Source organism: Drosophila biarmipes, chromosome 3L (assembly GCF_025231255.1).
Source record: "Drosophila biarmipes strain raj3 chromosome 3L, RU_DBia_V1.1, whole genome shotgun sequence".
NCBI classification, from domain to species: Eukaryota; Metazoa; Arthropoda; class Insecta; order Diptera; family Drosophilidae; genus Drosophila; species Drosophila biarmipes.
The window spans coordinates 8329903-8341952 of NC_066613.1; the positions used below are offsets into that span (position 1 = coordinate 8329903).

The 12050-nt window shown below is 43.1% G+C and overlaps 3 protein-coding genes across 4 annotated transcripts in view; 2 read left to right on the forward strand and 1 right to left on the reverse strand.

Moving 5' to 3' along the window:
• Nucleotides 1-8132, forward strand: part of LOC108030617 (F-box/LRR-repeat protein 16) — a 34559-nt gene extending 26427 nt beyond the window's left edge. For both annotated transcript variants that reach the window (XM_017103614.3, XM_050886125.1), the window contains exons 5-6: nt 5631-5826; nt 6713-8132. In XM_017103614.3, the coding sequence (XP_016959103.1) occupies nt 5631-5826; nt 6713-7010 (494 nt within the window). In that variant the 3' untranslated portion in view covers nt 7011-8132. The remainder of the gene's footprint in view (nt 1-5630; nt 5827-6712) is intronic.
• An 83-nt stretch (nt 8133-8215) lies between these two features.
• LOC108030619 (DNA-directed RNA polymerase III subunit RPC8) lies at nt 8216-9266 on the reverse strand. The gene is made up of 3 exons (XM_017103617.3): nt 9052-9266; nt 8513-8995; nt 8216-8459 (listed from the first exon to the last, which is right to left on the reverse strand). The coding sequence occupies exons 1-3, from the start codon at nt 9160-9162 to the stop codon at nt 8328-8330; spliced, it is 726 nt and encodes a 241-aa protein (XP_016959106.1). The 5' UTR covers nt 9163-9266; the 3' UTR covers nt 8216-8327.
• A 272-nt stretch (nt 9267-9538) lies between these two features.
• LOC108030691 (serine/threonine-protein kinase RIO1) lies at nt 9539-11858 on the forward strand. Its single transcript, XM_017103726.2, has 3 exons — nt 9539-9737; nt 9793-11112; nt 11175-11858. The coding sequence occupies exons 1-3, from the start codon at nt 9678-9680 to the stop codon at nt 11547-11549; spliced, it is 1755 nt and encodes a 584-aa protein (XP_016959215.2). The 5' UTR covers nt 9539-9677; the 3' UTR covers nt 11550-11858.
• Nucleotides 11859-12050: the final 192 nt, after the last annotated feature.

Sequence of the window (12050 nt, forward strand, 5' to 3'; positions counted from 1 at the left end):
TTGCTTATTTTCATTTTCATATTATTACATAGGGGAAAACTACTTAAATTGTTTAAACCAACATTTTTAATTATAATCTAAAATCTGGGAATGTTTTCCCCACAAGAGTAACTCGGAAATATTTTTTTAATACGTATGCGTAATACCGCATCACTCATACGCACCGCAATCCAATTAAGTGTTGGCTGAATGGGAAAACTTTGAGCAAATGCAATTTCCCCCATTGAGTCTAAACGAGGCAATTTGAAAAGTCGGCAATCATCGAATGAATGTCATAAACAACTGCTAACCGTTGGGAGAGCACATGTTTATGTGAAATAAGCCGAAAAATCAATAAAAATCGTTGGCAAAAGGAGTAGAGTGGAAGCCCTGACAAGGGCCCTGAGCTGCCAATAGGCATGGAATTGTGAGTTGTCCCTGCTGAAGAACTGGAACTGGCAGGAAACCAACAAAAAAATTTCGCAGAACGTATAAAAATATACGAGTTGGTCCTTATGTTCGGAACTTTTTGTTAATGAGCAAATCAAATTCCTCAACGAGGACAGTCCAAATATTTTCGTTGTGTGAAAAATGGAAAAACGGGGCTTTGAACCGGGGAAAGCAGAAACTGAGGCTGAATGCCAAACGGGCCTCGCATAAACGTCGCTAGTTGTTATGGGAAATGCAAATGTATCTCATGGATACACAAGTTACAAGTTGTTTGCCTGACATGCTTGTGTCCCTTTCCCCTGCTCATGTCCTTCTATTGACACTTGTCTCTGTCTCAACGAGTGCGTGTGCTGGGGGAATATAAAGCCACGATTTGGGACACTATTTTTGATGCGCTGCCTCGTCAAGCGCGAATTCCCATTTCCATATCAAGCAGCCAGGTGGGCTTTTCCCTGCCCTCATCGCCTCTCCAGGCTCGTAATCCGCCGGAAATTCCCGGAAAAACGAACCCAATTTATTCATAGACCGAATGAATCATTTCCAACTTTGGCGGCTAGCAATTTGCTGTCCCTATCCATCCACATCCCTGAATAAATGGAAAGTCAATAATGGGATGGACCTGGAACCCAGTTGCCTAGAACTTGTGTAGTTAGAGCAAAATATGTAGTGTAAGGAGAGGAAAGATTTAAATGTACTTTTCACTCAGTCAGCAGTAATTTCCGACGACCTATTATGTAATCTGCAACTCTCTCTTGAACTCGCCAGGGTAAACATTTCAAGATTAAGTTATATTCACCAGCTTGGCATTCAATTTTCTTATCAATAAAGTGCAGTATGTGAATAGCACTGTAGACAATCTCAAATGAAGGCTACTGTTCTACACTATGTGCTGTACAAAATAGTTTTATTTGTTGAATTTCACTAAAACAAATAAGGTAAATCATGAACAATTAATAAGATTCCATACTCACTTTCCATAGTCCATATCACTTTACAAGCCTTTCAAATTTTGTTAATATTCATTTTAAGCCGACCCAATTCTGGCCTTTTTGGTAACTTAGAGATAGACAAAAAAGAAGATCACCGTCTGTTGAGAAAAAAACACCCCATTTATGACAGTTTGATGTTAAATTTGGTTATAATATTATTGCTTTCTTCTGTTCTTGTCTGTGCACACAAAGATTTATTGTATTTTCACTGGTTCCAGGACTTTGCTGCTCTTTGCTGCAATTTCAGGATTTGTGATCGCAAAAACGAGTAATCCTGAGGGGCGGCTCCTGGGGGCCGGACAATTACCCGTTAGTGTCGGTCACAAAACGAAACTGCAACACAGGATGTGGGTTTGGAGGTGATTTGGAGTAGCTTTCGGATCGGGACTCGAGTCGAGGATCACGAGATGGGTTCGCGCCGATGGAGCGCTGATAACGAAATGAATTTCAGCGGTGATTGCAGGCGCGATAAATAAGCGCCGGTTCCTCGGCGAGATGCGACCTGGTCGGTCTGGCGATCTGAGGGGCTTCTAACGCTAATGCCCATGCTCTGAATTCGCTCCGAGTGTAATTCAATCGATGTCACTCTGGCTGCGATCATTATCGATCACCGACGCCCGTCTCCGCCGCCCTCCTTGTTGTCCCTATCGCATTGTGGTCTGTCTCTGTCGGCGGCGGCTCTTAATCACAGTTTTCATCACGACTTAGTGCATCGTAACTGTATCTGCGTCTGTGCTTGGTATAAGTACGCATATGCACAGTGGGGCCCCGGTACGATGGCATTAGTAAAACATTTTGACGTTTTCGGATAGCATATGAAGTACTTCTTCTGTAGATTTTCTGAAGAACTCGCGGTCTTATTTGGTTCATAAAACAAACGGGGGTTCTATATAATGCAGGATACTAAAAAGAATAGTGGAAAATGTTATTTTCTCTAGTTCTGATGAATTCGCGAATTTCTAGCAATTCACAAATCATAAGGCCATGTATTAAAAACCCTTCTTTTTAGAGCTATCAGTTAAGATTTATGTACTTTGAAATCTGAACCTAACTACCTAAATAGTTAATTTCAATAGTCACGGCTTTTCAAAAAGATTTATATCCCAGGTGTTCGCCATACTGAAGCGGCACTGTCCGCACTAGATGCCTGTGTGCACAGAGGCGCCTTTGTCGCTGGATGTTTTTGCGGTTTTCAGCTTTTGGGGCGTCGCCGTTGCCATTGTGGATTGTACTGCATCCACAGCCACCGCTCGATAGATACAATTACAGTTAGCTCCTTGAGGAGCTGCGTCGCCTGGCAACTCGGCCAAGTTGGTCGTCAGCGTTACGATTATTGTCACTGCTGTGGCTTCTCGGCAGGGAACACCCACCAGCGCCCCCCAATTACGCCTGAATATGCATTAGCCATGGATTTGCAATTCCTTAGTCAATATAGATCCAGATGAAAAGGAATTTGCAATTTCTTAAATGGACGAGGGTGCGGGGAGGGGCGAGGAATACTTACTCGGAATCAGATAGCCTATCAGCACATTCCAATTGAATTGGGCAATTGAAAAAGCATTTTACCAAAATTGAACACTTTACAGTATCTTTAAAAGTGTGAAGTGTTTTATCTGAAGAGTTAACCGAGGAAAGACAAGAGCATTTGTTTCAATTATTTGCCTATGTAATATACATGTGTTTTAAAAACAAGCAGACTTTAATATTTAATAACCTCCGCACAAACATTAAACTCAACTATTGAAAGCTAATTTTTCCAAGCTTATTTTTCCTTTTTTCTTTTATAAGCCTTTATGCAGTCAGTCCTTTTTTTTAAACTCCCCAAAACTCCCCTGAAAAAATCCCTATATATACGCTGCATAAAAGCTTCGTTTCAGTTTAGTTAGTCAATAGAAAAGTCGAGTACAGCGGGCTGGTTGTGTTAGTTTTTCATAGGCCCCATTCAGAGAGATGCTACCTAAGTTTTCCCTTTGGTTCGGAAGCTATGTACTACTACCGCGGTTATCTTCGTGTGGATTCACTCGTTGGCGCATTTTTGTAATTCAAATCGCTTTTCGTATGCCTTGCGGTTTTTTGGTCAGAAGCCAAACAAGAGGAGCGCTCTACTGCTCCTAGCAAGTATCTAAGTTTCTGAGTATCTGGCGGTTACAAAGTGGGCCACATGCCACCCTCACTAGCAAATGTGGGGGCACTGCCCAAAAAAAAGATCAAATAATACCATTTTTATAATGTAAATCATTATTTTAATTATAACTAAGGTGACATAAAAATAACTACCAATAATATAGAAAAACCCAACATTTTAGAAGTATAGGTATTATTAGGAAATAATATTACAAAAGGGCTAAATGTTTTGAGTGCAGTGTTTATATATTTGTGGCAAAATAGGGAATTAATTTATACTATACACAATTTTATGTTACCATATTGTTTGATATTTTCTGCTTAATTTAGTTATTTTTCTCACTGAGTCTAAGGTGAATACAGAGTGACTCTAAGTGAATGCAAAGCGGCTTAGTCGACCGGACCCTGCATTTTTCGACTTCTTTCAACTCTGGGAAGGGGATGAAGTGTTTGGGGGATGGAGGTGGTGATGGGATGGGATGGGAGTTTCCCGCAAACACGCACTCGCTTTATTGCCTTGGAGTTGGTTTTCCTTGGCGCTTTATCTCTGTTTACGCAGCCGCCGCACGTGTCCTCTTCTTTTGGGCCAGCAACTCATCCGCCTCCCACTGGCCCAGGGAATATGCCTAATTCCCATTAGCAAAGTCTAAGCGGCTTACTGACGGTAATTGCAGTCGTGCACTACAGTTACACATTATGAGTTATCCATCAGCCCTCATCGACTATCTATAATCTTCAGACGCAGTCAACTCTTTGACTTTCCGAGAAAATGTTTTGATTGATGGCATCAACCCAAACAATTCTGATTTATTGTTTGCGGTTTGTTCTACAAGCGATTATTAATGGGGAACAGGGATATAAACAATTTCTAATGGATAGGTTACCAGACAAGTTGATCCTGTCGTATTAAATTTGCCTCGGCGTTATTTATTTTATTTAAATTAAATGTGAATATTGAACATATTATTTTCATGACAATTGGAGCTATTGCTTAAGCTTACTTATATTTTATAAAAGTTTCCTGGCTCAAAAAAAAATATTTCAAATATTCAAAAATTGATTTGCTGATTTGTAACTGAGGTAACACCGTTTTAAAATGAAATATTTATAAAAGGGGGCGTGAGATTAAAGAAAACCTTCCCATTTTCCTTCTTTCAAAACGTCCTCCACATGCTCCAAACTCAAAAACTCAGCCAACAAAGCCGGGTTAGTGCCTTTATCCACAGAAAGGACAAATAATCCGTGATTCGCAAGGAGAGTTGAGCAAGGAAAAGCAGGACAAACATGCCAGAAAATGACACTGCAGAATGTGGCACAGAGCAGAGTGAAGTCGACATAAATGGTACGAGCCGAGAAACTGGCTCGTTTAAGTAGAACATCAGGCGAGGCTGTGCGCTTTAAATAGCCAGGCGTCGTAATTAGATACATAACACATTAGTCTATCTCAAGACTGAGCAGAGCTTAGCAGCAAATCTGGAGCAGTCAGTCAGTTTTATGTAAATGGGATCTGGGGGCCACATCTTATGAATAACCACAAAACCTAATTACCACTCGGATTGCATTGTGAGTCTTTCAAACTCGCATTTGCCTGGAGATATTTTATGTCAATTATATGCTTCTAATGGTCTGCAAATTACCGAAATGGTCATAAATGCTCGTTGAATACCCCAACTTGCAACCCCATCTTCTGGGGCTTCATTTTGTGCTACTGAACAAATAAACAAGTTGTATACCAATAATATATATTTATTAGGATTCTAAAATATTGAAACCTCATGGAGTAGTTGCCCTAGTATGACTTTAGTTGACCTAGTAGTTCATTTTCTACTTTACGGGCTGAAGCTTGCAGCCTTAAATTGAGATTTAAACGTGGGCAACTTTCAGTACCAATTGGGAAGCAGTAGCTGCCAAACATACCCATATTCGACTCCAGGGGAATCGATTCCTGGGACGTGCTCCCTGCGAAGTGGAGCATCTGCAGCGGGCTACGTGAGGCGAATGCTTCGCTGGCCGGTCGTTAGTTCCTCCCGAGTCCCAGCTGATACCCAAAACTAATGCCAAACTCCGCCCTTTCTCCTCCAATTGCAGTGCACTCCCTGCCGCATCTCACGGTGCTGAGCCTCTCCGGCTGCAGCAAGCTGACGGACGACGGAGTGGAGCTGATTGCCGAGAACCTGCAGAAGCTGCGCGCCCTGGACCTGTCCTGGTGTCCCCGCATTACGGACGCCTCGCTCGAGTATATCGCCTGTGATCTGAACCAGCTGGAGGAGCTGACCCTGGATAGGTGAGTGCGATTACAGGGGGAACACTCTGCCAGCTTGCCTTACCGACTCCGTAATTATTCATGAGTAAAATTCAATTTCCGTCGCCGAGTAGCTGAACCTCATCTCCGGCGGCAACCATTAGTCGTTGCAAACTGCTGCAAAGCCCACTCAACAAAAGTTCTTAAACTTTTACTTTACATTTACTATAAAGCCATGATGGAAAAACTTAATTTAATAAAAAAAACTTGGGTTTTTAGGGACTTAATAATTCAAATAATATGGAAAAATTATATAATATTTTTGATTCTATTTTTAACTTTAACAATCTCTAAAAATAATATAAATAGATGTATACCACAACAACTAAAATAGTTTCAAGGCATTTTATTAACTGCTTGACTTTTTACAATTCTTGAGCTCAGATTATAGACATTGCATGCATTTTTGTAATATATGATTGGGTTTCCCAGTGTACTTTTGCAACGTTCCCAGCAATCTGATTGTGCTCAGTCTCAAAACTGTCTTCCATAAATACTTCTGAGCAGACTTCTCGCCCACACATGAATATGTCCATTTTATAACCATTCCCAGTGCCACATATATATAGAAATTATTTTTTCGGATAATACCCATTAAATCCTTGGCCACCCCAGGCAATCATATGAATGAATGGAATTCGTTCGGCTTTAAATAAGCAGCATTTTATATGTGGCTGTGATAGTTCCTGTTGAAAAGGGAAAAATAATAAATAAAAAAATATATAAATCCGTAAAATTCATATTGGAAAGATTGTTTGATTATATTTGATTGGGGTATATTTAGTTTACGAAGAACTTACTATACAAGTATATAGGAACAGAGTATCGAACTGACTTTTTGTATCCGTATCTTCCCTTTACCTTTCAGATGCGTGCACATAACGGACATTGGCGTGGGATACATCTCCACGATGCTGTCGCTGACCGCCCTCTTCCTGCGCTGGTGCTCCCAGGTGCGCGACTTCGGGCTGCAGCACTTGTGCTCGATGCGGAACCTCCAGGTGCTGTCCCTGGCCGGATGCCCGCTGCTGACCTCGTCGGGCCTGTCCAGCCTGATCCAGCTCAGGCACCTGCAGGAGCTGGAGCTGACCAACTGCCCGGGGGCGTCGCACGAGCTGTTCGACTACCTGAAGGAGCACCTGCCCCGCTGCCTGATCATCGAATAATCGAAGGGCGGAGGTGGCAGGATGCGGATGCGGACGCGGATCCCCGGGGTTCTCGAAGCACTGTTTTTGGTTCGGTTTGGGTTCGGTGCGGTGCGGCGAACCTTTCAAGTATGCTAATTTGGTACACTTAACCTCCAGTAGGCAAGTTCCTCGCGTGCTATGTGACTTTAACTTTCCGTCAACACTGTACTCTATCCCTTATAGTTTTAGACTTTTTATGATTTCTGCTGTGATTTGATACGGAACTTAGTTAAGTTGATCTGTTTAAGACGATGATGTACCACAAAAGACCCGAAGATGATATTTATTTACATGCAATACAGTATGTCTAATATACATATACATAAAATATATTTATATTTATAAATATACATTATTTATATTATTGTAGTTTTTAACGAACGTTTTATTTACTACTCTCGCTGTAACTAAACATACAGTCTACGTGTAAATTAATGAAAAGAAACCAACTCAAAAGTTAAAACCAAACATTGCGCCCAAAAGACGAACAAACAAATAGAAATTACAAATTACAAGATACAAAGTGAATCAAAATATGCAATTAACTTACATTAGTTCAAAGAAGCAAAGAACAGAAGACGAAAATACGGAAATATTTACGAGTGTAGCGAAAACCTGCAAAAGTCGCCGGCAGCTTTAGATTGAAATTGCAATTGAAATTTACAAATACAAATCCTAGACTCTTGCAGCCCTTGACCAGTGAACCTTACTTCGATTGTACCATATGTCTAATCTGTAATTATCTGACGGCTACTGAAAGTATTTTAAGCAAGGAATCAGCGGCAGATGTGCACGCTACCAACGAGGTCAATATTTAACACAAAGTTTAGCAAATTGTCAGGTTGCGAATTGCAATCGCGAACCATAAACAATCGACTTCTGGCCGTCAAAGATACTCTATATATCTAGCTTACGTTATAGAGCTGCTCTCCTCATTAAGTAAAGCCCTCACTCAAACCTAATGTAAATGCTTTGTTTTTAAATCCAATGTGAGAGTTTCATCGTGAACATTAAGCAAATGGAGATTGAAAACCGCAGTCTTAAACCAACAAGAACACAACTCTACAAGTACATGATAAAATAAATAAATGGTAAAATGAACTCAATTGTGTTTCAATCAAATCGATAGGCATGTATAAACAGTAGTTCCTTTCGAATTTCAGAATAGGAAGTCAATATAGATATAATATTACTAGAACCAAACATTCTAGTTCAACATTCATCACTTCTTATATTTTAAATCGACAGCTTAACAATAGTAAGGGGGCACCTTAATTTACAGTTGAGGTGTCAGCACTATTCCTCACAGGCTCCTTCGCCATCCTCGTCGTTATCATACTCGTCCTCCTCCTCGTCGTCCTGATCCTCATCTTTGCCCTGCTGATCCCACCAGGAGAGCACGCCCAGGCCGGATTCGTTGATGGCACCCTGTGAAACACTCTTTAAAGACATATCCCTTTCAGATGGAACAAATGACTTACAATAATCTTGTACGGTGTCTTGACTTCCTGGGAAGTGGCTGAAGCGGCGGCCGAGGATGAGCTGGCTGCCTGTTGAGACTGCGCCTCCGCCTTGGGCGGTCCAATGGGCGACGTTTCCTCGAAGATCTCGCGTGAGACCCGGAACTTGATGGGTTCGCCCACATCCATAAATAGATCGTGCTTTGCACCGTCCTCCAGTGGATATTCCCAGACCCAAGCCTGTTCCGCCTCATCGAAGCGGGAGGGGTGCTGCAAGGCGGCGTGTGGGATGAGGATGTCGTCGAAGAAGCCCAGTGTCACGTGGACACCTTCCCGGCTGCAGTTCCGTATCTTCCCAGTTATCACGGTGCCCACCATCGGCCGGAAGACCACATACCGGAAGAGCACCTCCGTGTGCGAGGCTCCGTCGCCCGGCAGGATGACAGAGTCCTTCAGCGAAACAATGTCCTTCAGAGCCATGCACAGACCCACGTTGAGCAGGACCTGTCAGATATAAATGCTAGGACTAAGGACCTCCTTTGGAACTGCAGTTAACCCACCTTGTTGGCCAGCTTGCGGTCGATTTCGTCGCGCACGGCGTCCACCAACTTCAGGTGGAACTGGTCCGGCGCAATTCGCACATTGTCCTTCAGCTCGGCCAGCACGAACATGGCGCCGAATCGTTAAGTTATGGAATTCAAACTAATGGTCGTTCATATTATTGTTTTGAATGCGAATCCATGTGCAGAGCAAACAAAGTGTGACCACATGCACATTGGCACCAAATACTTTACTTTATTAAGTAAAGCTTTGTCTTAAAATTAGGATATTCTTATTTGTTTAGGTTTGTATGGCAAGATAATTTCTCAAATCAAATATTTAGAATATTGCATTTATTTTAACTTACAAAAGTTGATATTTTGTGAAACCAACAAAACCCTAATAACCCTGTTGAATAAAATATCATTTATCTTGGACAGATAAAATACCACACAGTTAACAGCCGTTGAAAAATACCAAAACAATGTCAACGCATCCCTGCGAATGGCATTCGCAACACGTGTGGTTGGTTTGGCAAATTTGTGAAGTTTTTGTGCTTAATTTCCTCAATATTAAAGCACAAAGCTTCCCGATATAAATATAAGCTAGCATTTATTTCGAATAAGTAGTAGTTGCATGAAACACGATGACCGACGACAGCCACAAGTACAGCGACGCCGAAGAGGACGAAGAGGAGCTGCGAAATGTAAGCAAACTTATTAATTGCCAATGAAATTCTCTAAAAATTACTTTTTTCGCAGTCCGAATGGGTAAACGACTTCAAAAACCTCACAGTGAAGCACGAGATCTTCAAGGACATTAAACTGACGCCCAAAGAGGCCAGCGATGACCTGGCCCAAGTAATAGAACCCGCCAACGAGGAGGATGAACCGGAAGACGAGGAGGCTGAGGAATATGATGAGGAGGACTACGACGATGTGGGCGATGACTACGATACGTACGAGGAGGCCTACACGGGCTTTAACAAGCTCCATGTCCAGCCCCAGCTGACAAACGCCAGTGGAGGTGGTGCTGGCGGAGGATCCGGACCAGCATCTGGTGGTTCACAACGCGTCAGCAGCTATCAGCCCAATGATAAGCTGCTGCGCCGGTACTCCGCCCGCATCAACGTGGAGAAGTACGACCCCACCACGAATATGAGCGCCCAGGCTGCAAACCGGCTGGTGAACTTCGATCGCCGCGAGCGGACGCAGGTGCGCGACAAACACGACAGGGCCACTGCCGAACAGGTGATGGATCCCCGTACCCGGATGATTCTCTTCAAGCTGCTGAATCGCGGCCTGATACAGGAGATCAATGGCTGCATATCCACTGGCAAGGAAGCGAACGTTTACCACGCGGTTTCCAAAAACGGTGAAGAGGAGTTTGCCATCAAGATTTACAAGACATCTATTCTGGTCTTCAAGGACCGCGATAAGTATGTGTCTGGCGAGTTCCGCTTCCGGCACGGGTACTGCAAGCACAATCCGAGGAAAATGGTGCGTACCTGGGCGGAGAAGGAGATGCGGAACTACCTACGGATGCGCAACGCCGGTGTCCCAGTGCCGGAGCCGATCCTGCTGCGCTCGCATGTTCTGGTCATGCGTTTCTGTGGTCGCGATGGATGGCCCGCGCCAAAGCTGAAGGACGTCGAGCTAAGCACTTCGAAGGCGCGCGAGCTGTACAGGGATTGTGTGGTCATCATGTGGCGCATTTACAACCAGTGTCGTCTGGTGCACGCGGATTTCTCAGAGTTCAACATCCTGCTGCAGGACGGCCAGCTGGTGATTATCGACGTGAGCCAGTCGGTGGAGCACGACCATCCGCATTCCTTCGACTTCCTGCGCAAGGACTGCACCAACATATCGGAGTTTTTCCGCAAGCGGGCGGTTGCCACGATGACTGTGAAGGAGCTGTTCGACTTCATCACCGACCAGACCATCACTGCGGATAACATGGAGGAGTGTTTGGAACGCATCTCGGAGCGGATCAAGGACCGTGACTTTGACGCCATCTCGGCTCAGGAGAAGATCGACGAGGCCGTGTGGCAGAACACCTACATACCCAAGCGCCTGGACGAGGTAAGTCTTACTTTTTTGTTCCCACTCCAAAATGGTTTTACTTACAGGAATCCTTTTTACAGGTGCGACACTTCGAGCGGGATGTGGCCAAGGCCAAGCAGGGAGTGCAGCAAAATCTCATATACGGCAAGATCACAGGCCTGACCTCGGATCTGGATGTGCAGCAGCAGCCAGAAGTCCTAGATTCTGCAACCGGCAAAGAGAAGCAGGGTAGTGACGCCAATACGAGCGGAAGCGAAGATGAAAATTCGCACGACGGCGACAACGATGATGATGCTAGTCGATTTAAAAATTCCGCTAGGCCCCGGGAGGAGTCTCCGGAGAGTAAAAAGGCTCGCAAAAAGGCTGTCAAGGATGCGAAGGCCGAGCAGCGCAAAGTCAAAGTAAAAAAGCACGTAAAGAAACGCAAGGAGAAAATGGGCAGCATGAAGAAATAGATCTGTAAATAGTGGTAATATAGCAAGGAGTTTAAGTTCTTATTAATTGATTCCAATTTTATCCTAAATGCATCCTAAGAAAAGAAAACGTATTAGGAAAAATATTTAGTTTGGATTAAATAAGCCTGTTAATGCTGCCTTTAAATCTGCCGTTTATTCTTTAAAGTTTGAACCAATTTAATCAACATAAATTGAATGCAACCTAAGTTAAGATTATTTCTTCGTTGTAAATACTACACCAAATGGCTGTAGAAACGGCCCAGCTGTTTAATTAAATTAACAAGTAAAGTCATTCTGTATTTATTTTCATTCAGTAGTATCCACTTGTTTGTTGAAAATACTTAATTTATTTAAATTCTTTTAATCGTTCCGCCTTATTAATTTTACTACTGTGTTTATGAATGAATATCTTACGCCAGCGGAAAGTTCTTACATACCGACTTCAGCCTCTCTTTGGGACAACCGTGAAATGGCGTGAAATTATACATTAGATAAAATCAC